The sequence below is a fragment of the Lipomyces chichibuensis genome (genome assembly GCF_038497645.1).
Source record: "Lipomyces chichibuensis strain CBS 12929 unplaced genomic scaffold V1513scaffold_2, whole genome shotgun sequence".
NCBI classification, from domain to species: Eukaryota; Fungi; Ascomycota; class Lipomycetes; order Lipomycetales; family Lipomycetaceae; genus Lipomyces; species Lipomyces chichibuensis.
In genome coordinates this window covers 314236-333456 of record NW_027117454.1, presented here as the reverse complement: position 1 = coordinate 333456, position 19221 = coordinate 314236, and the positions used below count along the sequence as shown (strand labels likewise).

The 19221-nt window shown below is 46.3% G+C and overlaps 7 protein-coding genes across 7 annotated transcripts; 5 read left to right on the top strand and 2 right to left on the bottom strand.

Moving 5' to 3' along the window:
- The first annotated feature begins 399 nt into the window (after window positions 1-399).
- Window positions 400-2091, top strand: V1513DRAFT_436274 (uncharacterized protein). Its single transcript, XM_066896754.1, has 3 exons — window positions 400-1612; window positions 1657-1787; window positions 1842-2091. Exons 1-3 carry the CDS (start codon window positions 448-450, stop codon window positions 1950-1952), a joined length of 1407 nt encoding a protein of 468 aa, XP_066756175.1. The 5' UTR covers window positions 400-447; the 3' UTR covers window positions 1953-2091.
- A 189-nt stretch (window positions 2092-2280) lies between these two features.
- On the top strand, window positions 2281-4360 carry V1513DRAFT_393646 (uncharacterized protein). Its single transcript, XM_066895317.1, has 3 exons — window positions 2281-3014; window positions 3087-3630; window positions 3688-4360. Exons 1-3 carry the CDS (start codon window positions 2337-2339, stop codon window positions 4290-4292), a joined length of 1827 nt encoding a protein of 608 aa, XP_066756174.1. The 5' UTR covers window positions 2281-2336; the 3' UTR covers window positions 4293-4360.
- On the bottom strand, window positions 4324-5827 carry V1513DRAFT_393643 (Dihydroorotate dehydrogenase-domain-containing protein). Its single transcript, XM_066895316.1, has 2 exons — window positions 5409-5827; window positions 4324-5356 (listed from the first exon to the last, which is right to left on the bottom strand). Exons 1-2 carry the CDS (start codon window positions 5757-5759, stop codon window positions 4394-4396), a joined length of 1314 nt encoding a protein of 437 aa, XP_066756173.1. The 5' UTR covers window positions 5760-5827; the 3' UTR covers window positions 4324-4393.
- Window positions 5828-6680: 853 nt separating this feature from the next.
- On the bottom strand, window positions 6681-9038 carry V1513DRAFT_422662 (PRMT5 arginine-N-methyltransferase-domain-containing protein; the record flags this gene model as incomplete). The annotated part of the gene is made up of 5 exons (XM_066895988.1): window positions 6681-6935; window positions 6988-7493; window positions 7543-7718; window positions 7771-7893; window positions 7945-9038. The coding sequence occupies 5 exons, from the start codon at window positions 9036-9038 to the stop codon at window positions 6681-6683; spliced, it is 2154 nt and encodes a 717-aa protein (XP_066756172.1).
- A 2234-nt stretch (window positions 9039-11272) lies between these two features.
- V1513DRAFT_99060 (uncharacterized protein) lies at window positions 11273-13362 on the top strand. The gene is made up of 2 exons (XM_066900653.1): window positions 11273-11864; window positions 11921-13362. Exons 1-2 carry the CDS (start codon window positions 11418-11420, stop codon window positions 13028-13030), a joined length of 1557 nt encoding a protein of 518 aa, XP_066756171.1. The 5' UTR covers window positions 11273-11417; the 3' UTR covers window positions 13031-13362.
- A 189-nt stretch (window positions 13363-13551) lies between these two features.
- On the top strand, window positions 13552-15489 carry V1513DRAFT_422660 (uncharacterized protein; the record flags this gene model as incomplete). The annotated part of the gene is made up of 3 exons (XM_066895987.1): window positions 13552-13672; window positions 13728-14278; window positions 14335-15489. 3 exons carry the CDS (start codon window positions 13552-13554, stop codon window positions 15487-15489), a joined length of 1827 nt encoding a protein of 608 aa, XP_066756170.1.
- Window positions 15490-16153: 664 nt separating this feature from the next.
- V1513DRAFT_476966 (kinase-like domain-containing protein) lies at window positions 16154-18963 on the top strand. Its single transcript, XM_066900223.1, has 2 exons — window positions 16154-17463; window positions 17515-18963. Exons 1-2 carry the CDS (start codon window positions 16281-16283, stop codon window positions 18612-18614), a joined length of 2283 nt encoding a protein of 760 aa, XP_066756169.1. The 5' UTR covers window positions 16154-16280; the 3' UTR covers window positions 18615-18963.
- Window positions 18964-19221: the final 258 nt, after the last annotated feature.

Here is a 19221-nt window from a genome sequence, read left to right as displayed (position 1 = left end):
CTCAGGTACGGATCGCCGCACAAAGCCGCAGTGTAACCACAAAGTGCTTATTATTTTGCTCCACTGTGACTTAAAATGTATGGATTACTAAATTACCTCCGTCATGTATCATACATATATTTGCCAACAGACGATATTCAAAGTAATTAAGTTATGGGTATTTTCCATATTATCTGTCATCCATCTGCCGCAGATGAAGAAGCCATGCCAAGTGAAAACCGCCATAGTCAAATTTTGAGTTGGGCGGCGGCCCTAAACTGTATCTTGTTTAGTCACCCGCCCTATTTGCAATAGTTAACAGGGTCGGTGCACAAACATCATTTTATTGCTGGTCCGAGCACCTCTTACTCAGGGTTAGATTATTCAAAACCGGGCCGTCCAAAGACTACAACTCCAATACGCAGGGATGTTCCGGCCTACCTATCCGCCATATCAAACAATACCCACATGTCAGAGTCCATCCTCATCATGCATAAAAACGAGGCTTATCAAAATACTCCGTCATCGTCAATTCCTCGCCGTGTCGTCCGCCCGAAGCAGAGGTCCGATAACTCCACGAAGCATAATGCCCCGAGAAGCGTCAGGTATTCAGGCAACAAAACTTCGAGTCGTAAGACTGTTTCGAAGAAAGTCGTCGACGCTCCTTCTTTGAAGAAAAGTAACGGGCAAGAAACGACTAAGGCATCCGCGGATCACACTCCTCATGGACCTGGGTCGCTAAAGCATCAGCAGCGAAGACACGTCAGTCTCGACCAAATATCAGCTGCAGCCGGTACGACTACGACTACTACTGCTGCTGCTGCTACCGTCGCTGCCGCGACCGGCACCGTGCTTACAGGGATTGAAGTCCTCGAACTCGACGATCTCTCCGGCCGCAAGACAATCGGCCGTGCAACAACGAAACGTCATCGCGCGACTCTGAGCGAGAAATTCCTAGAGTCTCTCAATAGGCAAGATTCCGTCTGTCCTATACCGCAAAAAAATTTGTCCCACAAGCTCAGCTCGCGGCAGAAGATAATCGAAACTGTGTCCCAGAAAGCCAAAGACTTCAATTCTCTCAAGAATGCAGCGACGTTAGTTAGAGTTGAAGATGATGACGCCGCCAGGTTGGACGGGAGTTTGTTGGAGTTACAAGTTCTTCGACGGCGAGCTATACAGGAATTCATGACTTCTCGTGCGAAACGTGATACAGAGAGAATGCAAACTGAGTGCTCGACGACGACCGACGAGTTTGAGAATAATTTCGAGTATCTGAAGAGCAAAGTTGAGAAGGACATTAATTGTCCCAAGACGAATTTGTTTGACATGGATGATGTTGATGAAGAGTATATTTCCCGTTCTGTGCCGATTTATGCTGCTCCTGTCATCCAACCCACAGTGGTCAGTGCAGTTTCAATGGCGGATCATTGCACCGGAGATGCTGGTACGGCTTTGCACCATTCTGCCAACGAACATAGATTGATGACGCCGCAGGACGACGGGTCATCCGACCTTTCTGATCTAGTTTTGTCGCCTGCTCGGTTGCCCAAACCTGATCGAGCGGGACATGAAGACCAGTCAGACCGCCTTACATATCAGCTCTCAGCATCTTTTCGAGCTAAGGGCGATGACGGTGAGCTGAATATACTAGCATAATTTCTCTACTAACAAGAGCAGATGCTGACGACAGCGGCTACCACGCTGGTATCGAAAGCGGAAATGAAGAGGAAAACATTTTCTCGCTCACCGATGATATACCTGCTCAACTTCACAAGCAAGCCGATACTCTACATGGTCGCATTCCTATGGTAATTTCATCTTGCTATAAAATATGTCTAGCAAACACTAACGTGCTGTAACAGTTCATTGAGTATCTCATTGAATTTCTGATGCCAGCCACAGCCCTGGGCTTACTTACTGTCTTGTACGGCGTAGTTTGTTATAGAGGACTTCTGACCAATCCTGAGGATTAGATTAGTTAACTTCTTATTGAAGATTAGCATACCGTTTAATATCGTTTTTGGAGGGTCTCTGGAGGACGTGGACACTGACTGCTTTTGACTACTTTTTGGACAACTGATTAACAACCTTTTATCAACTTTTTGAGACAATAATTATTTGACATTGAAGTTTAATTTTAAAATTCTTGGCTTTGCAAAGTGAAGGTCGTAGACGAAAATAACCAAATTCTAATTATCCCAAGATCTAAAGTTATGGCCATTAGCACAGACCAATCCTGGGTTAGGGTATTTTATAATTCAAGCTAACTTTGGCTCGATGATCGTTGGCTTCGAGGCAGTCATTAAGTATACCGGATCTATTAGAACTATGAATATACTTCTGATCGAGCGCTGCCGATGGCTATAGCAGATCGGGGAGTGAACATGGCGCACCATCACGCTCCTGCACCTGGATCATTGTCCACTTACACGCTCAACAATCAACTTACCATCTCAACATCCGCCGACATGGCCTCGCAGATGTCGAGCACAGAGGAATCCATGCACACGGCCGCTGAAAACTTCACCGATGTATCCGACGACGAAGACGAAATAGAAGAAGGAGATCACGAAGAACCGGAAGCATTCACTTACAGCGAGTATCGGCTTATCACGGACGAAGTATCGTTGGAATTGGAAGATGACTTGTCACCTATTACATCGGCTCTTGAAAAGAGGAGAATACGACTTCAGAAGGCACAGGAACGGAGATTGTTCATCGAACTAGAAAAAATGATAACCCCTTCCTCCTCTGTTACATCCTCGTCATCTAACATGGAATCGTCAGTCATACTCAGAGTCCTGAAAGCTCAACAAGAAGGTCGTCTCCGCGCTGATCTGTCACGCAAGAAATGGGGTCCTGTTCGCGTTTACTTTCCACCCTCCGACGGGACGTGCTTGATTTTGAAGTTGTCGACTGAAATGCTCCAGAAGATTATTGATCATACCTTTTTCGAAATGATGTCAATGTTTAACGTGGTCCGAGGTCATGGTCTTGATGTGTTTGCATGTGTCTGCCGAACGTTTAATAAGATGGTGCGACTTCTTTCTCTCTTTCTTTCGCGGTTTTCAATGTTTGACTGGCCGTTAACGGCTAATGGGGAATAGGTGCAACCGTATACTTTCGATAGAGTTACGTTACATTCAGTAGCTGACTTGTACGATCTTATGTTCCTAAACAGAGCATCTCCACACATTCGGCAATGGCTATATTCCTTTGAGGGCAACTTTTGCATCAGCAACTCTGTCGAAGCAAAACGGGTCGGCGCTGCTTTAGGCGAGATTTTGGAAACTTGTAAAAATATCAACTGGATCAGTCTCTTTGTCAGTCACAGACCAGGGACGATACCACATCTCCCGATTCTCGGCCCGAAAAAGCGGAATCTGCGAAATTTGAGCGAAATACTTATTACGGTGCCGGTTTCACATACGCCTATTATCGGATTTCTGATGCATTTTGATAGTCTGCGGACTTTGAACTTGAGAAATACGAACTTGGGGGAGATTCGGAGCGTTGGAAAGCAGGCGAGGTTTAGATTACCAAGTGTCACCACCCTCGACTTGGATAGTTGTAACCTGGGTTATAATTCTGTACAGATGTTCGCCAATGCGCTTATTAACGTGGAGCAAATAGAGGCTTCGGGAGTTCCGGGTCCGTTATTTTGGTGAAGTTTTTAAATATTTTTTTTGCTAATAATATCATTCACAGTCGGCATTATGGACTTGATTACAGCGATAATGTCACGAACGGATACATTACACACCGTCAAAATGCGACGATGCAACAGTCCACCCCGAGCGCAGCCTCCGACACTCAAATTCTGGCACCGGCTACGGCACATCGTTCTCGACGAGTGCTTCATGCTCCACCCAGACTTCTTCCCCTCCGTCCGCGGCTCGCACATTTCCTCATTACCGAACCTGCGCATTTTGCACGTGACTGCGAATTTACGGGTTCCCATCTCGCCATTCGATTTCGAAGAACTCGTCGAGGTGATCAGACAGCTACCAAAGTTGTTCTCTAATAGCGAGATATTTGACCCAGAGACACGCACCACGAAACGTATATGCAATGTCGAAGCACTAATCACATGTCCGCTTGGAACTTACAAAGACATGTTCGGGTCGGCCCGAGTCGGCAGCTCATCGCTGCGCGGTAGCCCTAACGTTCTGTCGCAGGAATATACGCTTTTGGAAACGGTTGGGTCGAAAACTGAAAGACGAGTTGAGTTTATACGTGATTTTGAGTTGCAAAAATTAACGAGTGAAGTTATGAATGAGTGGACTAATTTTCCGGATAACGTGTTTATATAGGCGGGTTGTTGTATTTGGTAATGTAAATATACCGGCGTTGTGATAATGCTAGATTACTTTTCTCTGCGTACTTGCTCTCTATATCTAACGTACAAAAACGACTATTTAAAGTCCGTGTTAACGATGTCCATCCACTTCTTGCCATTTAACTCTTTCTTTATTTCCGACCGAAGCCGGCTCGGCATGCCTGGTCCGTCGTACGCGAAACCGGTCAAGACTTGCACGAAAGAGGCGCCTGCCTTTGCGAACTCAACAGCGTCTTTGCCGGTCGAGATGCCGCCGCAGCCGACAATTGTGAACGAAGGGCCGATGTGTTTGCGTAGCGTACGCAGCGTCTTGAGCGATATGTCTTTCACAGGCGGACCAGATAAGCCACCGATCTCATTGGCTAGCGATGACGGGGACTTCAGGGACTCTGGGCGGGAGATCGTCGTGTTAGACACGATTATACCGTCGATACCGGATCCTTTCACGACTTCCGCGATGTTAATGACTTCGGTTTCGGACAAATCCGGCGCGATCTTGACGCAAATCGGTGGTTTATGTGGCGTCGAGAGGCCGTCCCTCGCAACGACAACAGCAGACAGCAGGCTGCCTAATTTCTTCTCGTTCTGCAAGTCCCGCAATCCAGGCGTGTTCGGGCTCGAAATATTCACGACCAGCATGTCCGCGTAATTTCCCAACGCCTTGACACCATCGACGTAATCAGCAATCTCATCGCCATCTTTGTTCTTGCCCAAATTCACAGCAAGTAGTTTTCCCTCCTGAAACGCATGATTGACCGGGGTATTCTGGTTATGCCTCAAAAAGGAATGCAATCGCATGCGCAACCGTGCGAGAACTTTTAAGTGTCCGTCGGAATTGAAGCCGTATCGGTTTATAGCAGCTCTATCTCTTGGGAGACGGAAAAAACGAGGCTGAGGGTTGCCGGGCTGCGGCTTGGGTGTTATCGAGCCGACTTCGACATAAGAAAAACCCATTTCGAAAAGCGGGTCGATTGCCTCTGCGTTCTTGTCAAAGCCGGCGGCAAGGCCGATGGGGCTGGAGAGCTTCTTACCGAAGACCTATCACATCAGAATATGTGCTTGTTTGATCATACGAATTGCCAAAACGTACCTCGACTTCGAGGTCAGGATCTTCAACATCGGTTGAGCGGTCGACCGGATACACGCCCGCCTTCATGGCTTCAATGGCAAACCGATGCGCGGTCTCTGCATCAGTCGTCCACCGTATCGCCGGCACCAAAAAATACCTATGAAACGCAGACCGAGCATCGGTAACATAGTACGCGCCAAGTCCAACACCAACGATCAAAACGGTATTGATAAAGAAATTCCGCACAGGAGTCGGTTCCGTTCGCGTGAACAATGTCCGTCGGAATTGTCGTGAGGTAGTAGTACTAGGACGAGTACTCCCCCCGCAAAACGCAACACGCGAGAACGATGCGCCTCGCATACCCGCGTTCATTGTTCTTGATATCTTTACGCGACCTCAAGTGGAGATGGTGATCGGACCGGGGTCGCCGAGCCTGCTTGATGCTTATTTATTTTGCCGAGTTCTGAGTTTACGACGACTTGGACCCCTCTGATTCGCGACTATTACCCTAACCACTATAAGCCGCACAACAGACGACCTAACCCTATGCTTGTGTTAATCGCTGTGTATTTTAGAACTTATGTCTTAAATGGCAGTTATATCATATATAGTGTAATGTCACCAAGCAATATAAAACAAATATTTAAGTCTGGATGTACATCTGCTTCTCCAGCTTACTTCCTAGAAGTCGGTAGCACTGGCATCGGCGCTCAGCAAATCCTTGGTTTGGTTGCGGCACTGTAAAAGAAGCAACATGTCGACTTCCAATTCTTCCACAGACGCCTCAGTTACTGAAGAACTTATTGACAACTAAATCAACCAACTCATTCATACCAATCAAGATCTTTCGAATTTGCGAGGTGACTTGCTTTTGACAAACCTTTAAGAACCCTACTCCGTGCATCATGGGTGTCCCGGAGAAGATATGGTTCTGTTTGCGTGTAAACAAGGGAAGGCTCATATTGTATTAATTCTTTGTATTGAAGTCATTATCCAGGGACTTGAGACATTCAGTTGGAAGAGAGCCAGCTATGTGAACACCGTAGAAGGGGGAGCTATACCATCTAGAGATACGACGTCGCAAACAGGAAATGGGGGCTTGCTCCATTCTTCCTCCACATTGAAAGTCCATATAAATCAATCAGCTGGAGATCAGGCACGTTCATTTACTCAATGATGTGTATGCCAAACTAATAATGCTTTAAATATTCGTGACGCGCAGTTCCTAAAACTACGACACTCGCTCCCACCGTTTCCATCACTCACGCAAAACCTATGTTCCAGCTCCAGTACTTATAGCAACATCGATGAGTACTTTCCACCAGGATTGTGTAGCTTGGAGCATCCCAGTCGTACACGCTTGGTCGAAGAAGTGGCACCTCTTGCGAGCGACGCCGACGCGATCGAATCTCTGTTATCAGATCCAGGCCCAGGCCCAGGGACAAGGACAAAAGTCTCAACGGACCATTCATACCACACTTTCCGATTGTCCGTCTTCCTCCATATAGAGATCTCTATTTCCGCATCGTCTGGAACGTAAAGCGGCGTCTATCATGGCTTCAGTATTATCACAATTAACACATTAAAGCAATAAACGTACAGATATCGGGAACCAAATCGGAAACCAGGAAACAAGGTCCTTCGACTTCTTGTTTATCGTGTCTGGGCGCGTCGAAAGCTCCACATCGCCGTACAGCACAGACTCAAAATATCCCACGAAGCCGTGCATAACGCCTCGACTCTCGATTGAAAATCTGGCTTTTACGTGGCGATTATTGTGCTCGTTGTTGCCAATATCGATGGGAGTATCTCGCCTGACGGTCGCAGTAGGATCAACCTTTTGCAACCCGTCATATCGCTCATGCTGCGCTTCGATGCGATGTGATGCGGGCCATTGGGAGTTCGCGCCCAGGTAGGGACATGGATGTCTAAATTCCCATGCTTGCTTAATTTCCATGGCGAGTAAGTCGACCGCTTGAAGCATAACGACGTATGGTGTGTTCATAATGTCTTCTTTGTTTTGCGACTTGAGAGAGGAGAAGATTTTAGGTGACATAGCAGGAATAAAGTGCGAGGAGTAAGACTGAGGAATCATAATGCCGTTACCTGTAGAATATTAGTCCAGATTCTAAAACGCCAGATAAACCAGTATTACTCTTTAAAACACATTGAACACCATCTAAACATTCAGGAGACAGCTCGTTATCGCCGAAGCTACCTAGAAGTTCGCTGACAATGATATCAACTTTATGTGTGGGGTTCCAAGATCGCATGTCCGTGAACACAATTTCGACGTTACTTTGCCACTGTAGCTCCTTCCGTTGTAAAAGACTATAACAGTCAGCACCATTCAGGACTTTGACGCATGCAGTAACAGACTCACTATGTGTATGCATTCGGGTTCTTCTCAACAGCGTATGCGAAGATTGGGACCTTGGCCATTTCAGAAGCACGTAATGCGCATGCAACAAGTGGCCCTCTACCAGCTCCCACAACAGCCACAATACTAAATCGTTAGGAATTAATCGACTATGAGCCCGTTATTGCGCGAACTTACACTGGCTCAGCATTAGGATTTGAGCCGCGCTCAGACAACGCACAGAACAAAGCCTTCTCATACTGCGCGTACTTCACGGGATCTTTCTCAAATACTTCGTAAGTTCCGCTTTCTAAATTATCCGTCAAAGGCTGCAATGGATTTTGTAGATAGTCTTGATATCCTCGACCAAACTTCTCCACGGCGGTAGGCGATGGTAGAATTGTATGTAGATGCCGTATATATATTAGATACGCCCTTTCATCTTGCTTGGACGGCAGCTTTGAGGACGTCCGCATTTGCGTCGCTTCTCGAACATCCTGTAATATCGTGTACGGCTTTATTTTCATATATTTAAATAACAAAAATTGATGCGCCTTGGACAGCACAGGGTAGCCTTTCGGATTAGACAGAAATATGTTAGCTGATATAAACAAAACAGTAATCGGCTCAGCAAACCACCGCGAGACCACAGTTTGCGGGGGCAGCTTGGCTGGCAACTGTAAGCCTACGGAAAGTCGAGAACTGTAATCACATATTGTCCTAACGGAGTTCCAGATGTCCCAAATTGACATAGCATCCACCGGTTCCGGTACTTCAGAGCCACTAGTGTCTTCAACTCCAGCTTCTGCCATGGCAAGGTGTACTATAATGTTGATATACGGCACGGCAGCTAGCACTGTGTTCAAGCTTTCAGCATATGATGCGACGTTGTTGCGCCGAGTTGGACCGGGAACAATGACATAACTGAGACCGCAAAAGGATGCATATGATAGTTCATGTTTGAGTATTTGAGATGAGACCCCGGCAATTTGCGGGTCAGTGGAATCAAGCTCGATCCACTTCGCACACATGCCAAGTACATGCTGCGCGTAGGTTGAATTGGGCACAAAGTTGACTTCTGGATATATTGGCGGTGCAATATGCGGAACTATGGCGGGATCTGACACTGACTGTAAAATACGAGATACGCGTGATCGGAAGTGCGGGTTTGTGATAGGGACTGACAGGACGTCGTATCCATCTGTTACTGCAGAAAGAATTCTGTCCGAGTCAATGGCGGTATCCATGGTTGACAGCTCAGGCTGTAAGCCGACATAGTATAGCGGAGACATTGGTTTGTCTGGATCTATGATCGCTCCGGCCATCTATAGAAGTGCTGGTTAGCTAATGCTTCGAATGTGTGCCTTGAAACTAGCAATCACTGTTTCCATACTCTCTAGTGAAAGTCACATACCGTCACGTCCGTGATATGTCACTAACCAAATGTAGGATTGTCTGTATCTCTCTGGCTGTACGTGATTGTACTGAATATTTGGTGAGGCTCTCAACGCGTCGGTGTCGCGTTTCAAACTCTAGCTATTGAAATATCCCTAACCTCGGTATTCTGTTGTTACACTTAAGGGCCCCCCGTCCGGTCCTTCTTGCCTTCCTCCCCGTCCTATACACAGTAGTTTGCAAGCCTGTCTCACTTTTCATCTTTCCATTCACTACACTCCCATTCGCGTTATCTACAAGCTGACCATTATATTTTTGCGCTATAGCCGCTGGAATTCACCCGTTCCCCTTCGGTCCTCGCTTTGTATCTTGAAGGTACAGGCTCGCTTGCGTTGCGTTCGATTCTCCAGTCTGTGGTCTGGCACTGTGGACTCGTTCGTGAAGCCCCGATCGCAGCTAGCTGCTGATTCATGTTTTATACTCTTCCTTGTAACAGAGGACGATGCGAACGGATGTGTCTCGCTGTCGACCTTTCGACGCTGTCCAAAAACTGACGGTGAGCGCACGGGGTCATGCAGTGTGGCTAGCGGGACCCGCTGAACCCTGAACCATTTGTTCGTTGAGTAGTGATCTTCTGGTCTGAGAGAGGAGGTTGGCTATGCTTTCTGATTCCATTGGTTTCAGTCCCGAGACTTTAATTGAGATTTCGCCTAACGATCGCTCCTGCAACGGTTCCTTCATATGGCATCTTTATGTGGTGACTGTCGGCCGATGGTTCTAGAGAGCGTTTGCGCGGTGCTTTCGGATTTGAAGTCACTCAGTCGCAAATACGGGTACTAGGCCGGTACTACGTTGCTGAATCAGTGATGAGAAAATTGGCACTACATATGCGTTGGCTGGATGGGGAGGGAAGAATATGGGCCATGATCCGCTACTCTCAATAGTTCTGTCTTACTTTCTAGTATTTTATATAGGAAAAGATGTCTACCCTGTGCCACGGTTGCAATATATGCCAAAAGGGCTATCGCCTGCCCGATCAGTGCTTCAGCTGATTTAGCGTCTCTTAGCGGTGCGGCGTTCGGTCCGCCGCCTGGCTTTCAGCCTCCGCTTGCTCTGGGTCGACATTTATTCCTGTGTTATAATACGCTATATGACAGTCATGCAGCCCCGGAATTGTCTTTTTTCAAAACCAACAGTCGCTGGTCTTCCTAGTTCATTTACCGTGTCGGTCCCAGTCTCGTGGATTATAGCTGACCTATTGAATCCCAATTTTGGGTTGGGTATTACAATTCTATGACCTCTCTTACCGATTTCCTGTACGTTGTACGCTCGATCGAATAGGCTCGTTCCCAGCTTTGGCTTGCTATGCTGGGAGGCCGATTAATATCTTTGATATACTCACATTATGCGGTTTTTTTGCTTGGCGTTTTGACCGCTATTTCAAAGCCTAGCTAGGACGGGTCCGCGGGTACGAAAGAGTGCCGTGGATGGATGTTGCGTGTGAAAGTTCGATCGATGTGGCTGTGAACAACTTAGCTTGTGCTAGAGGACTGTGTCCGCTCCGATGGAATTTCCCTAGCATTTACATATAGCAGATTCGGTTAATCTCGATCTCGGTCTGCTGAAACGTTGATAATTGTTATCCAAATTTCTGAGCATGTTGTGTGCTTAGGTACTCCCGGGACCGTTGGGTTATGATATCCGCGAGTCAGAGCTGAATGCTAGTGTCGTGTGTCTACTGATGCCGACTGACGCTCGTCTGTCGATACTGGAGTGTGCAATGTGTTCTGATATTTGCGATTTGATGTTGTTTCAGCCGTCGAGTGATGAGAACCGAGATGTGAGTACAATGTGGGTAGGGGGATTCTTCCGTCAGGAAATATTCTTTGGAAATGCATGAACCATGTTTGTGACCTTATTACTTCTCAACTTTTCATATTGTATATGTGAGCCAGAGCCTATTTATCTTAGAATGCTCTTACAGCACATTCTTCGGTTAATACTTTTCAAATATATCGATAGCGACGGAGAAGCTTATTACATTTATAAAATAAAATGCGACCTAAGGATTCGGTGGAGTAAGTTAAATGTAAGCACAGTTAATTATAAGGTTCGGCCTGTCCCATGCAGTCGCCGACGCCCAGTACCCCTGACTAGCAGCAGTAAAACGACTATGACGTAGAAATTGTCCAAATAAGAATATCTCGACATAATATTACAACCCCGACCTACAGAATATTGCCATCAGCCAGATCAAGCCCGCGAATGGAATCACAATGCCACCGAAATTTAGCAAGTCTTCGTCGTCAAGTAAGAAGCAGACACCGAAAAAGCGACGACTTGGCCGACATTTTGGTTACGTGAATTTGACAGAGTCTGGAGACGATGAAGACGATTTAGATTACAGAGAATATGACGGTGAAGATGGTCAATATCTTGACGATTCGGATATTCCATTAAGTGCAAGTATGCCATCTTCATGGAACGCGAAAAGGCGTGATACTAGAAGCCGTCGGAGCCAGAAGCGCTCGATTGGTCTGGATGAGCTGGTGGCGCAACCAGCGATTGAGTTGAATCGCGTTACAGAGTGTTACTTAGATCGTTTACCAGTCGAGCTCATTCAGAAGATTTTAGATGATGTGGAGCCTAATCATGACCTTACAAAATACGAGAAGAAGCTATTGGGAACGTACTGCACGGTTAGTCGGTTATTCAAGGACATTGTGAGTCAAATCTCTCGAGCTTGTATATTTCTTGTACAATTGCTAATTACCATCAGTTACAACCGCGCTTATTTGACACAATTAGAATCGCCCAACTGAAGGCTTTGTATCAATTCTCAAGTATTCTTGAGAAGTCTCCCGTGATTAGGACGTATCCAAGAGAAATCCAACTCGAGTTGCAATGTAGTCTCGAGGAGGAATCTAACATGGTGGCTGCAGCACTCACAAACACGCTTCCGCGGTGTACATCACTAAACACCGTTGAGGTACTTTTCAAGGCACCGATGGGGTTTCAAGTTATATTCCCATTATTGGGGAGGAACTTCCATGCGCCGTCGGTTGAGAGGCTAGACATCAGACTCGGAGTGTTCACGTCTTCGTTTATGCAATTTGTTGGCAGTTTTTCAAGATTAAAGATTTTACACCTGGAAGGAATTAATTTCGACAAATTATTGATATCCGATAAAGACAAAAAGCTGTCTCTTTCCAGTATAGAGAAATTGATGCTGAGCAATTGTTTCGTGAGCCAGGCCATAATTGAATTATTGTCTAACGTCCTTCCACAAGTGAAAACGATAACTTTGTTTTTCGTGAGAGGTCTGACGTCCGATTTCTTGGTAGAGATGAAGGGCCGCTGCTCGTCATTTTCGACACTAAATATGTATCGATGCGGCGATGCCAAGGGCAAGCCCACATCTCGAGTCCGGTTCCATCTTCCACTTAGTCTGTGGACCTCCCTGACTACAATCAGGATCCAGTTTTGTGGGGACCTTCGCCCGGAAAGTTTTCCAACGTTTGACGCAAGTGGCGTCACGAATCTGGAAAATTTGAAGTTTGTGGAGATATTCGAGATGTACAAGAACTGGAATGATGAACATTTGTCAGAAATGTCGAGGACGCTAAGTCGATTTGTTGATGTGTTAAACCGTCCTTCTGTTGATAATAAGCGGCGGAAGTTTGACGTTAGCGTTACGTTTCGGAAATCTTTAGAACCGTATGCTAAGCACATCAAGGAGGCGTTTGACGACAACCAGGCGTATATGAAGAAAACTAAAGGTCGTGGGGACGATGTTAACGTGGCAATGGTCAGGACAGTTCAAGACGAAATTGGCAAGGGATCATGGGCTATAAGACTAAAGGATCAGCGGTTTAGTATGATCGAGTAAGGGCAACGATATGAACACTTTAATGATACATCTTGGCATTGTGAATTATATTAACGGTATGGATTTTAATTTTCGCGGTAGTAGAAGTTGTTCATGATAACCACTTGTAGATTCCCCACCCCCCGCATTCGCCCCACGGTGTTAAGAGAAAAGTTAAACCAAGTTTGGGGTGGTGTGCTAGCCTATACTACGAAATGTACTACGAAACCCTCAAGAAAATCTTGAATATGAGAGAATGACCTAGGCAAAGTCTTTGAGACGCACAATATGATCTGAACAGAAGCTGGAATTACTCCGCGGTTTGTACATAGGATTTGTCTTCAACGTCCATTGAACTGACAAGGCCCCCGGGTCCCGGAAGTCGATTCTTGTGCCCATCAATAAACAAGACCGCAGTTAAAGCCAATAAAAGACAAGGAAAGAACAGTGGTGCAATCGGATAGTGAAAGGCACCCAATAAACCATCCCAGAACTGTACAATTTTTTCTTACATGTGACAAACGTGGGTGCATATTGAGAGGATGGTAGACGCAAGTATGGAAATAGTGACTGCAACCGCCTCGGAGGATCAAACGCAAACGGACGAGGTATCTCAAGCCGCCAGTGCAGCTCAGTCATTAACTGGGCGGAATAGTGACGATAGTAAGACTACTATGTTGGGGTATTGACTAAACTGCAGTAGGCTAATATGATTTAGCACCATTGATAAACCGGGTAGCTAAACGGGTAGCGGAAATCTCAGGGGAAGATCTGCACGATGCCGTGAAACAATTGTATGAAGATGATGAAGATGATGAAGATGATGAAGATGGAGACTTCTTTTATTGGAAACATACTGGCTATCAATCCGACGATGGATGTTCAGACGTTTCAACTGACTATGATATCGACATATACTGGGTCGAGAGACCCGTGAAGCTTCGGAATCGGAACAAGCGGCTAAAGCGGATTCGACGACAGTTGATGGAAGATTACGCGAAAACTTTAGCATTTTATAAAAATCTGTTTGAAGCAGATGGTGGACACTATATGGCTGGAAAGAAGTTCCCACCATTTTTATATAAGAAAAAATGGGACCTTATCCGATCCCAGATACCTGCCGCAGATGGATTATCGCCCATTACGAAGCTACCGACGGAGATCCTGCAGAATATATTTTACAAGTTATTTTTCTTGCGGCTGTTGGACAATTTCCGCAAGATGGACGTTGCAAAAGTTGCATGTGTGTGCAAGCGTTTCAATGAATTTGTAAGTTGAGCCACATCATTCTGGATAAATGTGACACTGATTATTGAATGTTACAGCTGCAACCGGTTCTATTCAGTACCTTAAACATTGCAAGTGTTGATGCGCTCCAGGAATTTGGGGGCATGCTGTTACAAGCACCACATCTCGGTCGCTTTGTTCACACCATTTACGTGAAGCTTAATTCGTCTTCTGTTGATGAGGCCGCAAATATTTCCAGAATCACCGCTCGGATAGTTCGTTTGTGTCCAAACTTGCGGACATTAACTGTCAGCTTGTCCGGTCGCGATGGTCGAAATCTTGTTATGCCCAACCTAGGTTCGAAGTATTTCGAAGGCATAAGGTCTAATAGCGTCCATAATCTTAACTTTTTGTTTGAGTGTCATACAACGCCCTTCACATTGTTTGCACGAGGGTTTGAGAACATTTCGAGACTGCAATTTGGGCATATCGATTTGACGCGCATGACCGTTACAAAGCGTGACTTGACCATCCGGTTGAACAATGTGGTAGTGTTGCAGCTCATGGCACCAATTTTGGGCTCGGCAGCAATTCGATTGATTGCGAGCGCTTTACCACGCGTCCAGTTCGTCGATGCTACGGCAGTTTCGAGTGGTATCATTGACCTTTTGAGTGCGATTGCCGCCCGGACGGATACGTTAATTGCTATTAAGATGCGGAAGTGCAATGGGCCGAATACGCGGACCAAGCTAACTTACAAATTATGGACAACTCTGCGGTCAATTGAGATGACGTCGTGTAGCATGATGACTGCAGATATTTTCCCAACGCATAAAGGTAGCATAGTCAAGAAGCTACCCAACTTGGAGGTTCTACGGGTAACAGCAGACATAAAGTTACCAGTAAGCCAATTAGAGTTCATGGAGTTGCTCGAGGCGGTGAACAAGCTGCCAGAAGTTGTTTCACAGGATGGTCGACAGGATGACACTGCTGATGATGACGGCGCGCCAGAACCACGACGAATTCCAGATATCAATATCACCTGTGAAAATTGTGCATACAATGATACTTTCGGATCGGTGTCATTTATGTCGGCTGCAGCGCCATATTCACCGCTTCCTGGAAGATTTAGAGATAAGGTGTATAAGTTGCTGGAAACGGTCGGGCCCATGGGGGCCAGGAGAATTGTTGGCATGGATAGTGATTCAGTTGATAAATTAAGAGTAGATCTAGGAATACCAAGCAATGCGTGAACTAACGTGATGCAGGGTCCAGTGGCATGGATGTGGTGATAAATTGCATGTAATGAGAGAATTTGGTCAAGGATGGAATATAAGCATTATTATGCGTTGGGATTGGTGTACATGCATATATATCGTATTCGTTATACGATTCTAGAGAATGATTCATAACCGTAATTCCGCCGAGGCATTCATACCTTGACCTGACATCTAATTTCCGATATTAGGCCATTTTGGGCAGCTATAAATAATGAACCAACCTACGGTATGCCACTGACACTCTGACGGTCCACATTCTGAGTTTAGATGACCACTAAAACCATCAATAATTTTGTGCAATTTATGTTAATTTATCTTGCCATATATGTTAGTCTCACAATCGCGGTTAGAGCACATGTATCATAGGTGGCTACGGTGAATGGACACCTGCATAACAGGTTCTGGGGAGGACCATTTATTTTGGGGACATACAAACCCGTTCATTGTTTGCGAAAACAAAGTCGATTGAGTGTAATCCTAATCCATAAAGCTAAGGCATAAAGCCAAATAATCTTGAATAACATGGCTGCAAATGCAGCAACGCATGGCAACTGTTGTGGCTAAACAGGAGCATATGCCATGCGGCACACTTTGGTTGGGAGGTGGACTACGCCATCGAGTGTCCTGACGGCTCTGTCCGCCTACGTTAAGAAGCGCTTGGGGCATTTTGATCAATATCAATACCACATCGACAGCTCGTTGCTCCTTCTTGAGAAACACGACGACCGCTCACCAACTCCTCCGCGAGCCGGGACAATGCGATAATGGCATCCCTTCAACCTCCGCGTCAGACGCCTTCGCCGGCCCCAGGGAGCTCCCACTTCCCTCAGAGGCTCCGCAATCTCTTTCGCTTCTCTCTGTCTGTCAATTCTCCTGGTTCCTCGAGCCAATGGTCTGGCACGGCCTCGCCTGGAGTTCCGCCAACCGCGACATCTCTGTCCGTTCCGTCTTCGCCTCCTGCGAATGAGAAAGCTAGGCCGCTGCTAGACTCTGCCATGTCGGCCGCCGCACCGCCGCCGCTTCCTCAGACAACGAAATCGCGATTCGCCCGTCTGCGTTCCCCTTCCTCACCCTCACCACGAGTAATCAGTCCTCTTGTCGGGTCGCAGCAGCTGGCAGCTTCTTCACCTCCGCATAACTCCTTTAGCCCTACGCTACCAGCCGTGGACCAGAATGGCCTATTCGAAGCGACTAAAAGCTTCGGCAAAACCAGCACCCCGCCCACTGGAGCATCAACGCCTGGTGGCCGTCAGCCAAAGTCATATCTCCCTGGTCAGGTATTTGTGAAACGGTTACGACGAGTTGCATCTGCCCCGAACGGTCTCCAGAAACTCGATGGGGAGCAGAAACAAACATCGCTGCTGCAGCGCGATACTCCCAAAGAGAGCGAGGAGAGCACTCCGAATAAGGAAGCCATTTCGCAACCAATTCCCATTTCCGCAGTATCTAGCAAACTACTACATATTCCGTCACCGGGACCTGGCCAAACTGGCGCATTGACAGTACCAAATCCAAACTTCGTACGTGACTCCATTCATAGTCCCAGTGGCAGAAGCGACTATTTTGCGAATTCTGTGGGCGACTCATCGAAACTAGCACCGCCTGCTCTGCCGACTAGTTTTCGGAGAACTTACTCGTCGAATTCAATCAAAGTCGGTAGTGTTGAGGTCGGACCAGCCAGTTTCGATAAGGTTAAGTTACTGGGAAAGGGAGACGTTGGAAAAGTTTATCTCGTACGGGAGAAGAAAACAAGCAGGCTATATGCCATGAAGGTTTTGAGCAAACGCGAGATGATTAAGCGTAACAAGATCAAACGGGCATTAGCGGAACAGGAGATCCTGGCTACGAGTAATCACCCGTTTATTGTCACGCTGTATCATTCGTTCCAATCTGACGAATACTTATACCTCTGCATGGAGTATTGCATGGGCGGTGAATTTTTTAGAGGTAGGCAAACTATTTTATATCAATGCTCGAATACTAAGTTTCGTTTCTCAGCTTTGCAAACTCGAGCGGGGAAGTGTATCCCGGAAGACGACGCGAGATTTTACGCCGCCGAGGTGACTGCCGCTCTGGAGTACCTGCATTTGATGGGCTTTATATACCGTGATCTGAAGCCAGAGAATATTTTACTACATCAATCAGGCCATATTATGCTTTCAGACTTTGATCTGTCTAAGCAGTCCGATTCCGGTGGCCAACCAACGATAGTAGGTAGCTCGTCAGGTCGTGGTGGTTCGCAGCACAACATGCCGGCAATTGATACGAAGGCTTGTATAGCTGATTTCCGGACGAATTCATTTGTTGGAACTGAAGAATATATCGCACCAGAAGTTATCAAGGGTAATGGACATACTTCTGCAGTGGACTGGTGGACGCTTGGTATCCTGATATACGAAATGCTTTATGGAACTACTCCATTTAAAGGAAAGAATCGCAACGCTACTTTTGCCAATATTTTGAAGCATGAGGTTCAGTTCCCGCCGTTTCCACCGTCCGGAACGTCATCTCCAAATCCGCCACAAACAGTTTCTAACTTCTGCAAGTCTCTTATTCGGAAATTGCTATGCAAAGACGAGAATAGACGACTGGGCTCTCGTGCTGGTGCATCGGACGTTAAGGCGCATCCCTTTTTTAAGACAACTCAATGGGCTTTACTGAGGAATATGACTCCTCCAATGATTCCTACGCCAGGTGACGGTGTGGATGCCGTTAATTTCAGGGCATTGAAGGACAGTCAGAGCGTTGATATTGGGAAAGCAAACGGAGGCAGTAAAGTCACCAATGACACAAACAGTTCTACTCGACTGAATGGCTATCAATCGTCGGCTAGTAGCAGCTTGAAATTGAACCCGGGTACTCCGGGTCCAGAGTATAAAGGGTCATCTGCGAAGTCATCAACGAATGCCAAGCAATCTACGAATGGAACAGCCAATGGCTACACCAATGGAACGAACGGTAATAGCAGTCCGTCTCTGACGGACGAGTACTACGACCCTTTTCAAGAATTTAACTCCATCACCTTACACCATGACGATGAGTATGGATATGGAAGCTACACTCCACAGCCACAAAAGGAACAGCAGACTAGTAACTGATGATGCGCGCATTTTGTTATTTGGGTTGTGAATGAATGCTTACAAGTAGACTTGGGATATTCGATTTTTCGTGGTTCGGTGTCGATGATGCTTGCAACTTACTTGTATCTTTTTTTGGAAGGTTATGGTGGCTCGATGGGATTGTTTCACTCTTGTAAATTGTTCATTTGCTATCGTGTATGATCTTGCTATTTACATTTTTCATTTTGGTTATTGGTTATTAAAAACGAAGGGGTATTGTCATCTTATGAGCTGTTATTATTCGCGCACAATTACCTTTTAAAGTTGCTTTAGCATTTATGGATCTTTTGTCACTTATAGTTCATAATTTCATTCCTTCCTTATCTTGTATTGGAGGTAAAGGAATGGGGTTAGTGTCGGTGGATCATATGAATCTTCCTGCACTGGCTTCTAGTGGCGGTGAAGGGCGGGTCCGCCACACTCGCCTGCAAATCACTCGCCCGCAAATCCAGACATACAACCTAACCCTGATGAGATGAGCAGCTCCTCGACCATCGAGCCTCGAAACGTCAGAATTGTATGTTTGTCGGCGACTGCAGCTGCAATAAAGCCACCGACACTACTCATCTTAATATTTTTGGATGCA